General features: G+C 40.9%; 1 protein-coding gene across 4 annotated transcripts in view; it reads right to left on the bottom strand.

Moving 5' to 3' along the window:
* SI (sucrase-isomaltase) overlaps positions 1-22,305 on the bottom strand; it is a 177,506-nt gene that overhangs the window by 93,127 nt on the left and 62,074 nt on the right. For all 4 annotated transcript variants that reach the window (XM_075937870.2, XM_075937869.2, XM_075937872.2 and 1 more), the window contains 8 exons: positions 21,638-21,694; positions 20,801-20,925; positions 17,600-17,688; positions 13,221-13,270; positions 7,812-7,982; positions 6,706-6,855; positions 6,035-6,241; positions 4,521-4,675 (listed from right to left, as the gene is read on the bottom strand). In XM_075937870.2, the coding sequence (XP_075793985.2) occupies positions 4,521-4,675; positions 6,035-6,241; positions 6,706-6,855; positions 7,812-7,982; positions 13,221-13,270; positions 17,600-17,688; positions 20,801-20,925; positions 21,638-21,694 (1,004 nt within the window). The remainder of the gene's footprint in view (positions 1-4,520; positions 4,676-6,034; positions 6,242-6,705; positions 6,856-7,811; positions 7,983-13,220; positions 13,271-17,599; positions 17,689-20,800; positions 20,926-21,637; positions 21,695-22,305) is intronic.

The raw sequence follows: 22,305 nt of genomic DNA, 5'->3' as shown, positions 1-22,305 counted from the left end.
TCTCTTGCAAGTGTAAATTAAGTTGAAACTTGCTTGTAAGAACAGGCGTCACAAAGACAGACCAGTACAATTTGGCATTTTAGATAAGAAAGAGGATACGGGCCCCTATGGGTATAAAGATGGGTCCAGCAGCACACTCACTTTGAGTGTCATTCTACCATCTACCTGCTGGTTGGGTTAGGTGATTGACCTCCCGAGGTTCCACGGGGATGCCCACCTCATATTTGTCTTTCCTAGGAATTGAGGGACCGGCCCTGGCTTGACCCACTGGAGTTGAGAGGCACAGAAGGGGGTAAAAATTGTACCTGGATGTAGTTCTTTGTCTTAAGTGTACACACAGACTTAGAGCTCTTTAAAGATTAAGCTGTCACTTGGTACCATTATTTCTATTTTGTACCTTTATTTTCTTTGTAACCATTTTTAAGATCTATATTTGCTAGCAGTTAAGAAATAGAGCAATAGCCATTGTAGCCATATGATTTATAAGCTTCTTTAATAAACGTGTAACTGTTTAAGCTTTAACTGACTCCTTCAGTTGCTGTAACAAAACCAAGGACAATTTAAAAGAACTCCAACCAGTCATAAGGGACAAGTATTGGGAGAGCTTGAGCATTTTGGATCGTGTCACTTCCAGAGGACAGATCCGTTGGGGCTGTTAGCCGACGGTCAGGGCAATGTGTGCGTGTGTGTTACACCCAAGTCTTCAACTGCTGAGACACAAAGTCTCGTTGCAGTGGGCAGCCTAGGAGGCTGGAGTGCACCCCATAAAATAGTTTAACGTCTGTGACTTTACTGCTAGGACCGGGGCCCCGTTGCAGAGGGCAGCCAACAGGCTCTCAGACGCCCCGAGTTTATAGGAAGAGCTTGGGCATTTGGATGTGTCACACCTAGGTGGCAGAATCCACTGGGGCACCTTTCAGTCTTTCCCCAAGGCTGCCCACCCGCTGCGAAGGAATTACGAATTCTAGCAGCTGAAATCTAAGGTGTAATAACTTCCTGTAAACTCGGGGCGTCTGAGAGCCTGTTGGCTGCCCTCTGCGATGGGACCCCGGTCCTAGCAGTAAAGTCACAGACGTTAAACTATTTTTCGGGGCACCCTCCAGCCTCCTAGGCTGCCCACTGCAACGAGACTTTGTGTCTCAGCAGTTGAAGACTTGGGTGTAACACACACGCACACACTGCCCTGACCGTCGGCTGACAGGGGCATCTCTCAGTCTTCCCTAGACTGCCTACTGCAAAGGGATCCTGTATCCTAGCAGTTGAAATCTGAAATGTAATAAGCTCTTCCTATAAACTCTGGGGCGTCTGTCAGCCTGTTGGCTGCCCTCTGCGATGGGACCCCGGTCCAAGTGGTAAAGACACAGACCATTGGCTGACAAATGTAAACACTGACCCCCATAGTAGCCGGCCTTTCCCCCAGCTGTCAGGCTCCCCTTCTGGCTGCTGGCTCCCAATACCAAGCACCTCTCCTGACTACTGGCCCCGCTGCTGCCGACCCAGCAGTGTTCCCAGATCCAGCTGGCCTATCAGCACCTCTGCCACTAACCCGGCTAGGCTGCCAGGTGCATCTGGCCAGGTTGCTCCACTGCCACCAGCCCAGCAATTCTCCTAGATGCTGGCACTCCTGCTGCAGGACTCCCAGCTGCTGTGGCCAGAGATATTGCCAGAGAGTTCTGGTTTACAGAGGGTCAACCTGTATCAATGTCTTTAATCCAAAAGATTTAAGCAATAAAAAAATAGAGGATACTAGCTAAAATACCACAGGATGCAAGTCTAATTTTTCTTTTTTTTCTGAATTTGATTAGAAGAACATTTTGCAGTGGAATCAATTGCATTTAAATTGCAAGCACATTTCTGGAGAAGTGCCTGAAGATAATCTCTCAGATATACTAATGGCCCCCCTAGAATAAAGGGATTTCAACAAAGTATGGAAAATTAATTAAAACAAAAACATCAACTGACAACAAACAAAACTTGTCACCAGATATTTCCACCTAACACAAATAATGAAAGCACATACACTCAAATGATGACACTGACTGACTAAATATACGAAACAACTCATCAGATCGCCACAACTGTAAAAAGTAGGAATGTCCAGATGTTCTCAAAGACAACTTATAAGCATTTTCCCATTTGGATGATTCAGACAAGTTCTATTCTCTGTCCAAAGTCCTTGCATGTAACAAGAACCACAAAATAACCACACCTACTGGCCATGGCTATCTACATCAGTCACTGTCTCCTTCCCATTTAGGGAGATACAGTTGGTCTTTCCACAGTCCAATCTCTATCAGTTGTAGCCTATGTTTAGGTAGAAGCCTTTCCTCTAGACAGGTATCTTCCCCATTTCCCAACTGCTGTAGTTGCTGAGAAACCATATCATATTCCTTGAGAAAAGTTAAAATACTATGCTGACTAGTATTAATGTGCAGACACACAAATGGAAAAGCAGATAGTACACGGATTGGAAGAGGAATTTTGACCACTGCTGTCAGGGCTTGTTGCCCTTTGGTCTGAAGAACCATGTAGCTTAAAACCCTAAAGCAGCAAAAACTCCTTGCACATGCAGAAAGCAAACAAATGCTCATTACAAAAGAAAAAGAAACAGAACAAACAAAAGCAATCCATCATAACTAATGCCAATAGCAGTAAGTCACAAGTAAAAAATAACTTAGAATCACAACCTTGATGCTAAGGAGAAAAATAAATCACAGTCCCAGGCGAGCCATAAGATTTGCTGAACATCTTTTGTCATAACCAACTATTACCCATGCCAAAAACAAAAGCAAACTGCCAATTATTCTATCCAAATGAGACATGGGATTGCAGAGGGAAATAAAATACTGGCATTTAGAGTCACTCAACCACAGGATCTAAAACTTACTACAGCCAATGATGTGAGGTGATACAGGAAACTTCTTAGCCATTTAAGTGAAGAAAGGAGATGTTCCTTAATGCTACTGTCCCCACAGAAGTTCAGTTTGTTAACAGGTTGACCAAATAACCCATTTTAAGAGGACTATCCTTTATTTAAGCCCTCCTGCAAGAGTCCTAACTTTTTATTAAAAACAGGCAAATTTCCCCATATTTCCTGCCTACCTCCCATCAGTACTAGTGGGTCCTGATGCTGGCCATATCCCTACTGGCCAGCTGCCCATACACCAGCAATGAATGGAGGGTCCAGTCGCCGATGACTCCAATGACCGGCAAAGATGCAGCATGAAGGACTGGCTTCTTGCCCTGTTGTCCATCAGTAAAGCTCCTACTGATTACCAAGCAAAGCCCCACCCCCGATCCATCTCTAGCCAGCACTGGCTGTGCACTGGGAGCTGTGGTAGTTGATGAGCGTGCACAGGTGCCAAACAGTGGCTAGTTACATCTCACCTCTGCTGCTCCCATCAGCCCTTTATGTGCTTCATCTCTCACAGTCCTCTCCCTGCTTTGCCACTTTTGACTATCCCCCCAGCTCTATTGCTCCTCCATAGCCCCCAATGCAGAGCATGTCCCACTCCCAGCACTGTGCAGTGAACCAACCTCAGATTGGAACCTTCAGCTCATCAACAACTTGGCAGGCAGGCTCCTTTCTTCCCCTACTGCCTCTGGCTGGACTAATGCCCCAGGAAAGCCCAAGACCCCAACAGTGTAGCAAAGGGAAGCCTCTCCACCCCTCATCTAAGCTCCGCAGTTCCAGGGGAGACGGAAACAATTTCCAGCCTATTTCTGTCCCAACCCTACAGCATCCATGGCAGCCTTGTGGGGAGGGACTTAGTGCCCTCTTGACCTACCTGGCCACCCTTCTCTGGGTTCTGCCCCCAAGGAATACAGAAATGCTCAATCCCATAGGCATCTGCACAATGCTGAAGGGCTGCTGCTTGCATCTGGGAGTGTCTCCTCCATGTGTTGTCTCAGGAAGACATGGTGTCAGGTCAGGTCAGAGGCCCAGTCAGACATGAAGGATGGAGAATGCTGGGTAGGGAGGGTCAGCTAGTTGATCTCTCACACACACGCACACACACACACACACACACACACACACACATGAGGGGGATGGATTGTTGCCTCTCTCCATTGAGGGGAAGGAGAGTGTATCATCCCTCCCTGTGTGGACCCCAAAGTCTTAAAGATATGAAGAATAAATAGAGAATTCAACTATGCAGTATTTCTTTTTAATAAGGGCCTAGTAAACGTGATGTTAATTTGAACATTTGTACTGCTTAGTTCTCATTGAACTCATTTGAATGCAAATAATTTTACCATGTGTCCTGTTTTCAGCAGAAGGAAATGTGGTCACCGTATACCTGAACAATCAGTCTACTAGGCTATTAACTGAAGCAAATGGTCAATGGTTAGGCATATTCCAAAAGAAGGGGCTGTCATTGACTAACTGCTGCCACTGATGGGGGGGGGGGGGAGGGGAAAAGGGAATCTACCTAGCACCGTATGGTGGAAACTAACATGGCTTATCCCAATCTAAAACAAAAAATATTACCAACAGGGAGAAAAAAAAATTCACTTACATAATTGTCCCTGTGCTTTTGCGTCGAATCTGGATGCCGAATGGATTATTCTGAATTGTTACTTCATAGAGTCGATTCTCATATGTACTTGTAGGACTGCTAGGGATATTTAGTGGTACTGGAACCTCATATCTTTTATTGCTGTAATCATAAATCTATAAAGCAGAAATCAGTTCATTTGAGTGCACAGAAAATATTCAAAAGATCTATACATCAATGGTTCTTAAGATTTCAATCCCTTTTAAGAAATATTACTAGTTCAATCATTATTCTCCATATTAATTATAGGGCACTTCTCTCAGATTGGTAGAACCTTAAACAAAGGAAGATTTCTGACAAACTTTTTCAAGTGTAACCAATATTGTTAAAAGACATAAACAAACATTTAGTTAAAACAAATAAAATATTGCAGTCTGAGGACATTGGGTGAGACATTCTTTTCTTAGTTTTCTTAGTTATATCATTATAATTTAAAGAAAATAATATATATATGGGCTGGTATATAAAAAGCAATGAAGGTTCAAGAATCTTTTGTTTGTCCAAGAGATTTCTGTTGGTTAATGTGTCCCTGAATTTATTTTTATACATAGTAAAGAGGATTTTCATTCTTTTAAGCCCTCTTTATACATTTTTGTGTTAATGCTTATATTTAAACACCAAATCTACATTTCCTTTATTACATAGTCTTAATAGGTCAATTCAGGATATGCAATATGATTAATTTAATAAAGGTTATTATTAGAATAAGGTTTTATACTTGTAAATAGCACAAAAGTTATAACTACAGTAATACTTACTATTAATGCATAAAACTTACATGCTAATCATAAAGTTCTTCAAGATTCTTAAAATTTTGATTAGTTATTAGTGTCTTATACACTGTATTAGGACATAAGCGACCAACGGGCAACCTACGCTTGTCAATGGACTGCATGAGTGGCCCTCCATATCAATAGGATGTAAGAATGTTGTAACTAAGATGTTCTCCCCAAACATAGTAGCATTGCTAACTGTGCTTGCGCACCTAGAATTTACCAAGTGTGCTGACTAAAATGTAGCAGAGCTTTAGTTGCATACAGAGGGAACGCATGGCTCTCATAGTCAATGCTTTGTGCATTCAGCACATACTTCACTTCACATGCATGTCACTTTAGTAATACCAGCAGGAAAAAAACCCAGTGGGCAGAAATGAGCAGACTCTAGCAATCCTGAGCAGTGTGGGAAACATTAAACAAAGTCTCGGGGCCAGACAGAGAACACTGTTGGGCCACATTCGGCCTTCTGGCTGCAGTTAGCCCATCACTGACATAAGCTTCTGTGAAGAGATTTTGCTTAACCCCAAATGCCAGCTATTTAGCTGAATGAAGAAACCTACTTCATCAATTCTACAGTGGAAAAGTCAGGTTAGTCAATCTATGTACAAAAAGCAGACAGATTTTTTTAAAGATAATTAATATATGAAAAAATGTATAACCAATGGAACAATCTAAGTTCACAATTTCAGATGAGTTTACCTTAAATTGAAGCATATTATTGTCATGATATTGCACATCCAAGCGAAGTGTATTTATAGGGGTAGTAGAAGTCTGAGCTCGGTTAATGTAATTAACATTTCTGTTGAGGTTCACTGATAAACCTGATGAAGTGTATGTAATTTGACTGACAGAATAACCATAGTCGGAAGGATAGTAACAGGAAGGAACACGGTCAGTGGAGACAGGCTGAAAATTCAAATACATTGTAGATGAGTAAACAGTCAGCAGCCTAAATTTTAAACCTTTCATTAAAGATAATTCCACAATACTCCTATTTTTAACATGCAACTATTTCATACTGAGATCCTTGAACAGGTTAATATGACAAGTATGTTCAGCAAAGAAGAAAGTTTTCAATCCTTTCAGCTCCATAGCATTTTGCATCTATTAAAACTGCATTCACGCTTGTCAGGCAAAATTGTATGAACAATTTATGTAGAAACCCACATCCATTCAAAATTAAGAAGGGATGGTTCTATCTTGCCCTTTTAATTTTAGCCTAATTCCACAAATGTATGAAATCTTGTGCATATTTGCTGAAATTCCCTTGATCCAACTTTGTTTTTCACCACAACAAACCATAATGAAAAGTATGAACATTTCTTAAAGGTATGATCCTGTTCCCTGTTGGAGAAACCATTTTTGCTCACCTCCCAGACACAGCCCATGGCTACACAATTTGCTTCTGCTGCATTAGGACTAGGATGACAATCAAATTTATCAGTGTTACTGAGCACTTGATTCCATTTCAACACATATGCTTTTCCTAGTTCAAGTTGAAGTCCAGTTACATGGGTAACCTGTAAAAAATTGAACAGAGAATAATTATTTAAGCCAATGTTGTGTTCAACCCATATGGATCCTTACCGAGTATAAATTTTAATAGGTCTATTGACATTAACACAACTATGACAATGTACTCCATCTGAGGCTCTACCCCATAATAATCATTTTATTCAAATTTTACAAATGCATAAAAGCTAAACACTTTCAGACTTGAATTCTACAACTTAGGCACTTAAATTAATATATAGGCAACTAAATTAAAGTGGCTGAGTTCCCACTGCTTTCATTGAAGTTTATAATGAATGAAAAATCAGATCACTGTTTTGTTAAGATGCCTAAATGTGGCTTTATGTATCTAATCTTAGACAATTATTATAATACATATTGGGTCTATTTCACTTATTTCTCTAATTTTAATTTAACGTTATCACTTGTAATAGTGAAAAGGTGGTGCAGAAACTGGTTACCCAGCAGCAGCAAGATCTTCAAGTTCCTTGATGACATTAGTCATGAATTGCCGCTCAATGGGCTAAAGTGGCTGCTTACTCAGCTAATACAAAACATGTGCCACAAAATCACCCTTACGAGGAGCGCTTGTGGCACTGATTCCTAAGAACTTGTAAGAGTCACACACATCTTAGTTTTTAAAAGAGCTTTTCTGAGCATTGATGTTCACATCAAATACTGTTTAGCCTAGTACATACATGACACTCTACTCTCTATGTCAAATCTAGCCATCTCAAGTTCATGCACAACTTCTACTGGTGACAGAGTTGTAAGTGTGCATCTGAGGGCCAAACTGACATACATTTTTATACACTTGAGCACAAGCAAAATGTATCTTCAGTGCCTTTATTCTACAATAATATATATGTAGTATAAACATGATTACTTTCACAATCCCATTCTATTAAGCACCTGACAGAAAGTTATTAATAAAGTTCTGTCCATAAATTCAAATATTACTTACCTTATTTGAAGGATCATAGCTGATATTATGAAGAGAATTCTGCACTATATCATTTAGAGTCACAGTAAGAAGTGTAGGTTTAAGTGGCAAACCAAGGATTTTGATTTCCTCAAATACTAAGTTGTTTGGATCACTGTAATTCATGTGCAAAACACTCATTTTTAAACTATTCTGAAAGACAAGATATTCAGATTATATGGTCAAAAATGTCCGATTAACTGGAATCAATTTTTGTTTTTTCAAAAATCATCATTCATGTGAAAGTTGAAAAGCACAATAACCCTCAGCATCTCCAAACTCACCATGATCTGTCCCTCATTTCACTATAATACTCAACCCTCCCAGCTTAAATCCTAACCCACCTAACATATCTAGAATACACCCCACTGTCTGCATTCAGAAGGGAGGGAAATGTCATCTATAAAACTGAGATTCTCCATCTTTGATTATTCAAAAAATATATTAAAACTTTAAAGGACTCGACTCCCACAGAGCTCCATTTACGTCAAATTCCATGCTATTTTGGTGAAAGCCTACAGTGGAGAGGACAGACCTTTTGGTTCAGATGTACTTATCTTGCCTATATAGAGAGAAATCATGGTCTCTGAAGTCAAGGGGAAAACTCTCATCTACTTCAGTGAAGTCAAGATTTCTCCCTCACTCAGCAGAGCTCACAGCCTCTGCAGTCCCTTGGGCAAGACGGGTTGGGAAGTGGCCGCTCCACACTCCTGGCAGGGGTAGGGCTGGGGGCAGCCAGCCCTCAGCACCGCCATCACATAACACCTGCACCAGGCAGCCCTCAGAGCCAGCCAGTGCACCCTCCCAGCCCTTAGCGCTGCTTGGAATGTGCAGCATGGTGCTCCGGCGGCAAATTAAAGTGCCCAGAGCTCTGGCAGCAGCCACAATAGCAGCAGTAGTAGCCAAGAGCCCCAGGTCCCTTTGAATTGCCAAGCTGGGAGCAACTGCCCCGTAGCCTCCCTGTGTTCCCCTCTTCCCCATCAGCAGGCTTGCCCCTAGTTTATGGTCTGCAACATAAATGTACCACAGAAATGAAGACAGCTGATGCAATGTTGTTTTTCCATTCTTGATCAGGGGACTATATTTTCTTAGCTATTTACCCATTTAATAAAATGGCAGTTATTTACTTGTTAAAAATAGATGTTTTCCATTACTGAATCAATTGATACATGACAGCGTTATGCAATTAATTATGTCTCTCTCTATAGATTTTCCATCAGAGCAGGGTATATGCCCTTGATTACAGTGCCTTTGTAAACTACAAACAGAAAATGATTATGAAATAAATTATGTTAATTACTAATAAACATTTGATTACTTATCAAAACATGGCAATATTTGTGTGTGGAGTCAGTGCTAATGGAAGACTGATAGCCTTGAACATAAGCCTGTGAATATGCAGTGATCCCTAGAACAGGAGCATCACAAATAGTTATAGAGTAATTCTCCCACAGCAGACAATAAGTGCATCTCAGCTATGACCTGGGGAGACATTATATATTTGAGGATGGTTTATTTTCTGTTCATATCATGTCTTTGGCCTCTCTACTAAGAAAGCAAGTGAAGATACCACATAGGGGTGATTTTTATGGTGTGAATATTCTCCACTCTCACCTCATGTACCAACGTTAAGATATTTGCACTTTCACACTGCCATCAGACAACAGTTCTCAGTTACAACAGAGCTGTGCTAGTCTCAAACAAATGTCATTTTAGTAAAAGGCTCTGTACCCTATTGTTCCCTGAACCACTCAGTCACCAGGAAAGAATAATGTTAAATTCCATACACATCGGAGTGATGTTAGCTGAAATTATAATGTCATAGAGTAATCGAATACTAAAACTGGAAGGGACCTCAAGAGGTCATCAAATCCAGTCCCCTGCCTTCACGGCAGAACCAAGCACCATCTAAATCATTCCTGATAGATGTTTAACCAACCTGTTCTTAAATATCTCCAGTGATGGAGATTCCACAACCTTCTTAGGCAATTTATTCTAGTGTTTAATCACCTTGACAGTTAGGAAGCTTTTCCTAGTGTCCAACCTAAACCTCCCTTGCAGCAATTTAAGCCTATTGTTTTTCTCCCTCCTCTTTGTAACACTCTTTTAGGGTATGTCTACACTACCCTCCTAGTTCGAACTAGGAGGGTAATGTATGCATACCGCACTTGCTAATGAAGCCCGGGATTTGAATTTCCCGGGCTTCATTAGCATAAGCGGGGAGCCGCCATTTTTAAATCCCCGCTGCTTCGAACCCCGTGCAGCGCGGCTACACGGGGCTCGAACTAGGTAGTTCGGACTAGGGTGCCTATTCCGAACTACCGGTACACCTCGTTTCACGAGGAGTAACGGTAGTTCGGAATAGGCACCTAGTCCGAACTACCTAGTTCGAGCCCCATGTAGCCGCGCTGCACGGGGTTCGAAGCAGCGGGGATTTAAAAATGGCGGCTCCCCGCTTATGCTAATGAAGCCCGGGAAATTCAAATCCCGGGCTTCATTAGCAAGTGCGGTATGCATACATTACCCCGCTAGTTCGAACTAGCGTGGTAGTGTAGACATACCCTTAGATACTTGAAAACAGCTATCATGTCCCTTCTCAGTCTTCTCTTTTCTAAACTAAACAAGCCCACTTTTTCAGTCTTCCCCCATAGCTCATGTTTTCTAGACCTTCCATTGTTTTTGTTGCTCTTCTCTGGACCTTCTCCAAGTTCTCCATATCTTTCTTGAAATGTGGTGCCTAGAACTGGACATAATACTCCAACTGAGGCCTATTCAATGCAGAGTAGAGCGGAAGAATGACTTCTTGTATCTTGCTCAGTACACTCCTGTTATTACATCCCAGAATCACATTTGCTTTTTTCACAACAGCGTGACACTGTAGACTCATATTTAGCTTGTGGTCCTCTATGACCCCTAGATCCCTTTCTGCAGTAGACAGTTGCTACCCATTCTGTATGTGTGAAATTTATTGTTCCTTCCTAAGTGGATGGAGTACTTCGCATTTGTCCTTATTAAACTTCATCTTATTTACCTCAAACCATTTCTTTGGTTTGTCCAGATATAATACACACTTATTATGTGAGACAATTACGATTTTTTTTAAATATATTTTTTTACTTTTTTTTGACAAGTCTCAGAGGAGAAGACATGATCATCTGTATCTGTAAAAACAACAAAGACTCCAGTGGCACCTTTAAGACCAGGGTTACCATATTTGAACTTTCAAAAGAGAGGACACCTGGTGCCTGCAGGTGTCGCTGCAGCAGCAGCTGTTCCACTCACACAGGAGGCCAGACTCGAAAGCCAGCAAATTTGTCCCCGTGCACGCCAAGCTCGGGGCTCTGGTCCCTGCCTTGCTGCTGCCAGGGCTGCCTCTGCCCCTGCTGGCTCTCATGGTGTGAGGCACCACTGTTCGAACCCAATGCCCTCACCCCTCCCACAAAGCCAGACATCCCTAGGTCCCACACTCCATCCTAATGCCCCTCCAGGCAGCCAGGAAGCTCCAGATTCTTTTATTCTTTTATTAACACCCTGGGTCTCACCGGAGCTGCTGCCGCAGCCGCACACTTCTCCCTCAATGCACTGCGGAGCATGCACAGAGCAGCCATGAACTGTCCAGGCGCATGAATTCAAATAACAATCAAATGTTCCCTTGAAGGCAGCTGCCACAACCCTCTCCCCGAACATTTTTTGTGTTTTAAAAAAGCCGGCCGGCTGGCGATTTAACATGGGAAAACAAGAACATGTCCGGAAAAAACTGGATGTAAGGTTACCCTATTAAAGACTCACAAATGTATTTGGGCATAAGCTTTCGTGGGTCAAAACCATTTCATCAGATGCATGGACTCCATCTGATGAAGTGGTTTTGACCCACAAAAGCTTATGTCCAAATAAATCTGTTAAAGTTTTTAAGGTGTTATGGGACTTCTGACCTGACGAAGTGGGTCTTTGCCCACGAAAGCTTATGCTCCTACACTTCAGTTAGTCTATAAGGTGCCACAGGACTCCTCGTCACTTTTGCAGATTCAGACTAACACGGCTACCCCTCTGATACATGGGACTTCTTGTCACTTTGAGTGAATTGAATGTGACCATTAAACAGCTACTTAAAAATCTTGTTTAAATCTGGGACAGACCAAGAGACTATCCATGTACTGACAGACTAATTAAATTGCAAACATTCACTCGTATACACCTCTAAAATATTAACACCTCTAAAATGCCAGCTCAGAGGCTTCACTGAACACCAGTGATACAGTGCAAAATGCTTTAGATTAAGAATAAGGAAAAGAAAAAAATTATAACAGAATCTAGTCGATGGAGCCATGTAGTTTAGACATACCCTTAGAGGGGAACACTGATTATCACCTAAATGAAGTCAGCATTATCTGGGTGTGAAATCCCCATGGATTGACGGGGACAATGTTGTATAGAATAGTTCTTATCTTGGCCCTACCACTCCCTTAAAGGGCTCAACTCCAGTGGAAAATGCATTAAAGGTCTTCTGAGGGGTGGAAGGAAGGAGTGAATGATGCAGAAGGTTCAGCACTCCTTCACAGGCCTGCCAACAGATGGTTAAAGGGAACAACTGCCCCGGGGCCTGGTGATTCAAAGGGACCCAGGGCTCCTGGACGACTGCAGAAGTTACAGAAGTAGCGGCAGCGACTGGAGCCCCAGACCCTTTCAATCAACACCAGACCCCTGGGTGATGTGCTCCAGATGGCACCAGGGGGGCGCAGTCCTGGCAACACCTATGGTCTGCTGCCCAGTCTCTACCCTTTCCCATCGAAGCCCCGCACACTTCAGGAGCATGGAGCCACCCATCCCTCCCCCCCACACACACCTGTGGGGGGGGCGCAGTGAGTCTGTTGACTCTTCTGCTCCTTCTGTATTCTAGTTTTTCACCCCTACTGAATGGACACTTTCAACCTTATGTGCAGATTTTATGACTCTTAATATGCAAGAAATGATGGAACTGCTGTCTTAGGTATTATTTGTTAGCACATATATATAGGAGAGTTACATTTATTTCTACTGACAGAATATCTGTCTAGAGTCTAAAACCCAATAAACATGTACAGAAATAAAATTAAAATACGTTTTACAGGGCCCAGTACTGCATTTTTAATAGAACTGCATCTCCTCCCTTAGTGAGGCAAAACTCTCATTGGTATGATGAGAGCTGCAGGCAATCATCACCTTGCAAGTTCTACTACTTGATAAACAGTTGTCTGTCAATTTTATTATCTGTCAGGGAACATGGGGGCTTTTGTGATATCTAAAAGTTAGTAAAAAGAAAGAATGAACGAAAGAACATGATACTTTGATTAATTGACAATATTAAGGATTAAAATGAATACACTGAAAATAAGAGTATGAAAAATTACTTACGTTGGAAACTGAAAAATTGTAATGAATGTAGTTTTTATTTTCCACTGTACCTAAAATGTTGAGAAAAATGAACACTTTCTAAGCATAGGGCAGAAATTACACAGAATTACTGACAAATTGAGCATAAAATTGTGTCACAATTAGAAACCAATAGATTACTAAAACATAGATACACCCAATGGCCTGAATTAGAATAGGAACACCACCATTAGCTAGCTACTGTGCAAAAAAACCATGAAGACATAATTTGTGTCTTGTATAGGTTCCAGTGAGGGACAATTGAAGATTTGCTAACCTCTTCTGCACATCATAATGTTCATGTAACTGATTTTATATTATGGGAATATTTATTCATGTTCTTTTCTCTTCCTTTTAAAGAGAATAATTTTAAAGACTTGTATAATTGTTAGAATAAAAGCTGTTGTAAACCCTTGGAAGCATATTAGAAAGTTTTTATCCTCTAAAGTAAAGCACTGAATACATGCTTAACTTTAAATGTATGATTCACCCCTTGTGTTCCTGTGGTTAAGTGCTTTACTTAAAACTAAAAATAAAGGTACTGTGGAAACTCATGCCCCAGTAAGTATTGTGCCGGTGCTACCTGAATTGTGTATGTGTGTGAGCATACTTCTTTGCCATGTAATTAACAGAGAGCCCAAACTTATTATTCATCTGCATTGTATGTAACATGCTGCTGGCCATACATAAGGATTGTATACACTCTTTTTAAACTTATGTACATATTTCAAAGCTGACCCTTTGAAATATTTTGAATAATTATCTATACTGGAAAGATTTTCTATTATACTTTTGATATATATGTAGTGTACACTTCTGAGAGAGGAAATAAAATACTTCACTGGCAACAAATGTAAAAATTGATTCTAAATACTGCAATGTGGGGTTAAAAAAACATAGGAGGTTGTGGTTGCTAGTAAATTGTTAACATTTTCTATGGAATATTGCAACTTATAAGCTTTTAGGAAGATATGTTTTAGAAAATGATCAAAGAATCATAACATTCTATATTATTTTGTTTCTCAACATTAGTACAATAAAATCTGAGTTATTTTAGATCTTGAAAATGAACATGTTCCCTCTGTAGAAATATCAGCAATTGCCCAGGGCATTCAATATTTATTGCAGCAATTATCAGCCAACCTGAGTACTTTTTCTTTAAGGCAGCACAGAGTTTCCTGAGACTTAAAAGAGCATGGACAATTTGAAAGGTTTTTCATGACTCCGGATTGGTAGAGATAAAACAATAAAAACTGGATTCTATAAGTAGCACACACATCTATTATTGCAGAGAGCATTAAAAAAATGTTTAATTCTTCTGAGCACAAGGATCCCCACTTTTTGGCATCCAGCTAGCTTAATGCCATCCTACCTGAGGGTATGTCTACACTGCCACCCTAGTTTGAACTAGGGTGACTAATGTAGGCATTCGAACCTTGCAAATGAAGCCCGGGATTTAAATATCCCGGGCTTCATTTGCATGTTCCCGGGCGCCGCCATTTTTAAATGACCCGTAGTTCGAACTACCTGCCCACGGCTACACGTGGCACAGACTAGGTAGTTCGAATTAAATCTCCTAATTCGAACTACCATTATTCCTCCTGCAAGGCTTCTGGGTAAGGCATGTGGGGGCCAGCTCCATCCTCTTGGAAGAGGCAGGGCATTGGGTGTACGGGGTGGGGCAGCCCTCAGTGCTGCCCAAACCATGGAGTGCCACCCCCAGCTCATAAGGCAACCCAGATCATGCTGTGCAGTGCTCCAACAATTATTTAAAGGGCTGGAGGCTCCAGGCGCTGCCGTTGCCATAGTAACAATGGTGGCCAATTGGTCCTTTTACACACACATCCCATCGGTAGATCTGACAATGTGATAGTAGGAAATTGTATATTGAGCACTGTATATTTTAAACCAGGGATGGAGAATATCAGGCCCGGGGGCCAGATGAGGACCCTGGTTTGTCTCGATCCAGTCCCCGAGGGTCAGGAGTCCCCCTCCTCAACAATGAAGAGCCCACGCTGGTCCTCCAGCCCTTACCCCCACCATTCCACCATGGGGATGGAGCACACAATCTATTAGCCTGGGCCCATGACCCAAAAAAGGCTCACCACCCCTGCTTTAAACAGCAGTGAAAACCACAAGAAAACCCCTCAGAGATGCCACCCAGTGAGAAGTTTAGGATTACTGACGAGCATTTTGGAACCTCTTCCATCTCCTTCTTAATGAATACCTGATGTGTAAATGGGAGAGTTGGTGGCAGAGGAGCAGAAGTGAAGTCTCAGAATCTTTAAGATTTATTAAGAAGACTATATTTACATTTTCTATTAGTTCTCCAACTTGAGCACATTTAAAGAGATAAAAAAATAATGTATATCTGAACACAGATGTCAGAATGAATTTCAATACTAGACAGTCAGTACCTGACAGAATTATGGACAAAAATCAGAATAATTTACACAAATAATCCTATATAACCTTCCCACCATCTTTAGATCGCAGTCCAGAAAACATTTAGGCACAGGAGAAGTTCCATTTTGCTCAGTGCGAATTGTGTATAAAACACTCAAACGCACAAGTGTTTGCAGGACCCTGACCGCATTTTGCAAGATTAGAGACAGTGGAATGATGTAGTGTAATCTATTCTTGGCCACCATAGCAGTGCTTTGATCATCTCTATTATATATAAGCCCTTATTGTTGAGACATATTTCCCAAAATTCCTTCTTAAATTTAACCAGTGTGGCTAAAATCTTGCTTAAATTCTTTTCCTATTCACATCTCAGCATAAGACTGTTTGATTAAAAATGTGAAGTCAGAACTTCCTGAAACCAGAGATACTTGGAATGCATTAATTTTAAGGGGCATATGCCATAAACCAAAGTCTTGGATTTTTTTATAAGGTGCTAAAACAGGTTACAAACAAACAATAAAAACTATCACATATAGGTCCTTAAATCTTTTTTTAATAAAAGCCTTAGTGCGTGATAAAATGTCTTCAGGAAATCATTTTGTAATAAATGTTTAAATTGCTTGCTGGTTTGTCTAACAAAAGTATCATAAAAAGGACAAAGGCTTGGATTATCAATAAAAAGGATTTAGGTGGCCAGGTCCCATTACATTTTAATGGAATTTGGGTGCCTAACTCCGTAAACTCCTCTGGTAATCACCACCAGATATTTCAAAGTCCAAACTCCTTTATTTTCCAAAATAGCTTTAATCTCAAAATGATCATATCTAATTATGATATTTAAAAGGGATGAAACTCAGATATTTTATTTGGCTAACTTGGACATTGTCTGGAAATAAATGCATTAATTAGTATTTTATTAGATTTATTAAATAAAATCCTACTACTTAGATGCATTTAGGTCCTCCTACTTTTTGTGGTGGTGTGACCACAGAATCCAGAGCAGATGGACCTTCATCTCTGATTAATGGCTATATGTGGCTACAATAACAAGACAGCAAAAACTCTAGAAGGGTTTATTAACATTATTAGTGAAAAAATGTTTGTTTCTTTGTGGCAGAAAAGCATAAAGTTCAGTATAGAGAAAAAAATGGGCTTTTCTGGGTGTAATGACTGCTCAGTATATATGAAAATGAGTCCATTTTCAATCAAAGATTATTTAGATGCCTCACTTTGTCAGGAGCGGCCCGAGGCTGGTTGCAGCAGCTGGTGCCCTAGGCGTGGCGGTGCAATTGGGGCCCCTGCCTGAACGGCTGTCAATGACCATGACATAATCATGGGGTACTCTGGCGCCCTGTGACGTCATCATCGGGCATTCGGGCCAGCAGTGCCCTAAGCAGCTGCGTAGCTCGCCTAAGCTCATGGGCCGCCCCTGCTTTTAGTACTCAACTTTGTCACTATTCTGTGTTTTGGCTTACCTCTAAGGATATGTTCACAATGATTCAGACTTTTAAGTGCAGCACATGTAGACATACCCAAGGTAGCTTTGCATCTACTGGAGTTAATCTGAATTTATACCAGTATATTTGAGAGTAGAATTCACCTTTTAGTGTATTGAAATATCTCAGTAATGTGCTATAACACTTTGTATTTTTATGGGTAATATGAAACTTTTTAAGTATTAAAAAGTTAACAATTCTAACAAGTTTTTTGGTCTCTTCCTTGTGAGTAGAATCATTACATTTTCTCCACTTTAGATTGTATATCCAAACCCTCACTCATCTTCCAGATAAGTGAAAATTGGCAGGATAAGGTCCCCAATTGTAACATTTATGATTTCCAAATTATATCGCTAATTTGCATAACGTACAATTCTTGTTGGATGTAACCAGTGAAATATTAAGATTATTTTCAAGTATACTAGTACTTCAGCTATTATGGGTATCTAATGTGCCTACCTGAAGATTCTCCATCATCCCAGAATAAATCTCCAGCTGCTTGACCATTCTCATCTAATGCAATTATGAGTCCCATTGGATTCTTGCGGCTGTAAAATGAAAGAATTTCTCTGAAGAGTCTAAATGATACCTAGACATTGTTTAAATCGATACATCTTGAAAACATACTAATGCTGCCAATATTCATTTCCAGAACATTTGTGTTAAAAACCGAGGTTTTGTGTTTGCTGAATTTTGCAGATTTCCTTTTACCATTTTTTGATTGCGAGTTTTTAAATCATTTCACAACAGAACAGATTTTCTCTAAACTTCTTCACTTAGAGAAATGGCCTTTTGTTTTCATGGAAATGGATGCAAATGTGTGGCAGGACAAATAATCATTACACCAAATAATTATGTGATTATCCAGTAATAATATTATTTTATTAATCATGAAAGTATGTCAATGCTCTCAATTATTAAAGATTAAAGGCTAAGCACAATGGACCACTTTCTGATCATAATTACATGGTATCAGTCTGATATTTCAGATATACACTAGGGATGTAAAAAGTTAACTGGTTAGCAAGCATTAGGCTTACTGGAATGCTTACCAGGTAAATGGTTAACAAGAAGGGCCGGGCAGTAGTAACTGGACAGCAGGCAGAGCCATAGCAGTTTGGGCAGCGGTAGGTGGGATCCCAGCCGCAAAGGCAGCATTTTGGGAGAGTGTGTGGGCAGGATGGGAAACGCAGCGGTGTACTCTGAGACATGGCTTGTTTTTTGTCCAGTTTCCTGGATGCTAAGGGAGTGAGAGGAAAGTACTTGCATTCCATGCATGCTTCTCACAGGTGGCTGGTAAGCTCCCTTCACCTGTCAGGTGTGAGAGGCATGCACAGAATGCAAGGACTCCCTTGGCATCTTGGAATGAGATGAAAAGCAAACCAAATCCCAGAATGAACAACTGCTGACCCCTGACCCTCCCAAAATTCCACCTTTGCCCTGCTCCTGCTGAGGTAGCCCCAGAAATTCAGCCACCCCAGCCCGAGCCAGGCTGGTAGTCCTGGCTATGCCCGCAGCCCAGAATCAGACATTCCCACATTGGACCCAGCCCTACCACACCCCAGGCAAGGGTAGGCAGGACCCCGGTTGCACCAGCTGCAGCATCCCAGCAACCTGACCCACACCAGCAGCGCCAGCCATGCCAGCCCTAGCAACCCTATCTGCACCTGCCTTGGCCCTGACCCTGGCTGAGCATTGCAGCCTCAGATACTGACCCTGGGCCAGGGCAGGCAAAACCCCAGCCTTGGGAGCACTGCAGTGACCCTGGCTGTGTCTGTAGTGGGAGCCTTGGCCACGTCCTTAGCCCCAGCCACTTCAGCAGCCCCAGCCCCAGCCCCAGCAGGCAGGAAAAGGGGTCCAGATCCTGGCTCCACTGCAATGGCCCTGCCATGCTTGCCCACAGCCCCATGAGACCCCTCCCCCCCCCCACCCTGGTTGCCCTGCACTGGTCCACCAATGGTTAACCAGCTAAACAGTAGAATTTTAATAATTAAACCAGTTAAATCTTTGAACAATATTTACATCTGTAATGCACATAAAGGAATTTTGCCTAAATAATCAGTCTGAGCAAATCATCCTTCACATTCACATAGAAAAAGGGGGCATCCCTTTTATCAGGAGTAAGAATGGATGACAGTATTATCCACAATATTATTAAAATCACACATATGGGCTAGCAGGGTGTGACAATCTGCCCTCCCATGCTTTATGAAATTTGGCTTATGAATATAAATATGCATAATTCTAAGATGCTTTAAACTTAATACCACATGTGACTTATCATTTTTAATGTTACAGTCTGCTGGATCTGTATATCTAATTTTGTTGCATGCATCTTTCTTGTATGTAAAGTTAGAAATGTGAAATAGGGAACTGTTTATAGTTTTAAATGTGCTAATGAGAGCCATTACTGGTGCCCTCTTTCCAGAAGTCTTAACAACTGGAAGATCAACTTAAAGACTTGTAAATAGCCTTGTTTGTCTTGTAAATCTAAAGGTGATCAAACTAGTAAGACATGTGACCATTCCACCTGGTACTGGGATTCTATTTTGACCCAGGTATTTTTCCATGGGGGAATGTTGAACAAAAAGATTCCTGCCCTGGGGAAAAGACTATTTAAGAAACAGGAAGCTAAAAACCCTTTGTCTTTGGGTGGAATGACACAGGCTAAAGAGGGCTAGGGACCCAGGTCAAGGTAAAAGAGTTTGTCTCTGACCTGAAGATTATGTCTAGAGCAAGAACAGCTTTGTAGAGAGACTTCTTGCAACAAATTTTTTGTGAATTAGAACTAACTATGGATTTTCTTTTCATTTTAACTTAGTAATTTACTTTGATCTATCTATTTTCACTTGAAAACAGTTAAATACTAGTATTTGTATTTCATAAGAACACGTGTTTACTTTCAGACCCAGTGTAAATAATTGTTAACTGGGGGAATGACCAGTGTGTGTATCTCTCTTTCATTGAGAAAGAGGCAAACATCCTCATGAGCTTTCCTTTTGCAAAATTTTACAAAGAGAAAGATGGATTTATTTGGCACTTTTATCCCTTTTAAGGGTTGGTTTCCTGGGATCTGTGCCCCAGAACTGCTTTCTCCCAGAAGTGAAGTGGTTTGTATCTGCTCTGCTTTTCAGGGGGACAGTAACCCCAGCTCTGGATCCGGCCCAGCTAGACAGGATGGTGGGGAGCCAGACAGAGGAAGAAGGTAGAGGTCAGCACACCGAGGAACAATTCCAACCGGTCTTCTGTGACTGCACCCCGTCAAACAGAGAGTGGAACAAAGTGGTGCAAACTACTCACTCCACATCTCTGGAGCAAAATGGGCCTAGAGAGACCAGATTGAGGATCTTTGTCTTAGTCTGGTTTCTGGTCCATTTCTTAGGCAACTCAACTACACCCTGACTCAGGTCTTGTGACAAAGCAACATTGTAACCCTCACTGTGCAAACTAACAAGCCAACTAGGCCATATGTGTGACTGTGGAGCTTCAGCATCTGATCCAAATACCACTGAAGTACTGATGTTGCACCCCTGACTGCAGCAAAACATTAGCCTGACTAAACAGCATAGGATGCAATGGATGTCAACCACTCCAATACGACACTCCCATTGGTTTGACATCTGATAATTTGTGATGAGAGCGCTCAGCCTTAAAACGTACCTGTACAATGTTGTATTAGCTGGTTGCTGAGTAGGAAAAATGTAGCCTCCTCTCAGATGAAGTCCTAGTTTGTCTGCTGGGAGATATAGCTCTGCTTGTTGTTTTCGCCATACTACTCTTCCACCCTAATTTATGGGAATGGATGATAAAATGAGCATTATATTTCTCACTGCAGTGAATGGTTTCTCACATCATGAGCTTCCATTCCAGTTCCTCCTGATTAATCACAACAGTTATAATACATGAATGTATATTCAGACACTCTCTACCTACTACCATGGAAAACGACCCTACATTAATGTTCATCTGGTACAACATCAAAAAAAATCATTTACTTTTTGATTCCAGCATGATCAACACACAAAGAAAGGCCAATTCATCTTGCAAGACTCAAATTAGACACTATCCTAGGTCAGGCATGGAGTAGACCCTTATCCTTCCTTCTCCAGTCAATGGGCAAAAGAATTGGCATATAAATAAGAATAATATGCTAGTGTTTGAATGCCCAGAGAAGACTGCAATTATTATTATTATAGCTTATTATTTGGCTACTGATGTTTGTGTTCACAGCACTGTACAGAATGTAGAAGAAACATGAACTTTGTTTGATGTTTGTTATGGGCTCTTTCTTTTTGTGTCCATTCCTCCTCCTTCCCCTAGTTATCTCTCTCCCATCTTCTCCTCCATTGCTTCCCTCTCTTTCTCTCAACAATCTACTTCCTTCATGTTTACCTTCTTTACCAAGCCTAACAATCACAACCCATCCCACAGTGTACAACGATGAGAAGAAGATACAGACATGGTCTTAGCCTGGCATTATTATATGTGTTTACTTACTGTTTCATAGTCATACCATACTGCATCAGGGATATATGCTATCACTTTTTCCACACCCTGAAATGAGAATAAAGAAATATCTTTTGTATTTAAAGACAAACAAATTAAATAGCAATGAAAGCAGCATTTCCAAAGTAACAATTTTAGACTGACAAGAAAATTTCAATTGTATTTATTCTGATTTTGGTTTACAAAGAAGGAATTTTCTCTATAATAGTCTAGGACTCTATAAAAGTGTAGGACTTTTTTCATAATATCATAGAAGTTGGAATAGAAAAAAAAACATGTCCTTGTTCTTCCATATGCAATGAAGATTTATGCTGTAAAGTAAATTTAATAATCTATCTGGTCTTATTTTAAATATGACGTGCAATAAGGCTTCGGTCCCTTTCTTTGGAAATTATCCCACAGCCCAATTTTTCTCACTATCAGAATTTTTTCCTGAAATGTAGCTTTAATTCTTCTTTTCTTTTGTCCTATTTGCCCTAGTTAGATCTCCTTGTACCAAAGTAAATAGTTCTTCTGGAGTATCTACACCTTCAGATATTTGCAGACTGTTATTATAGCTCCTTTTAAATGTTCAGCTAACCTGTGCACAGCTCCTGCTTTTCTCTTTTCTTCACAAATCAGTCCTTCTAGCTCCTAATGAATGTTACTTTTCCGTAAAT

The sequence above is a fragment of the Pelodiscus sinensis genome, chromosome 10, assembly GCF_052426305.1.
Source record: "Pelodiscus sinensis isolate ZL-2025 chromosome 10, ASM5242630v1, whole genome shotgun sequence".
In the NCBI taxonomy this organism is placed as follows: domain Eukaryota; kingdom Metazoa; phylum Chordata; order Testudines; family Trionychidae; genus Pelodiscus; species Pelodiscus sinensis.
Note: the sequence above shows the minus strand (reverse complement) of the source record. Positions and strands in the feature narration are given on the sequence as shown.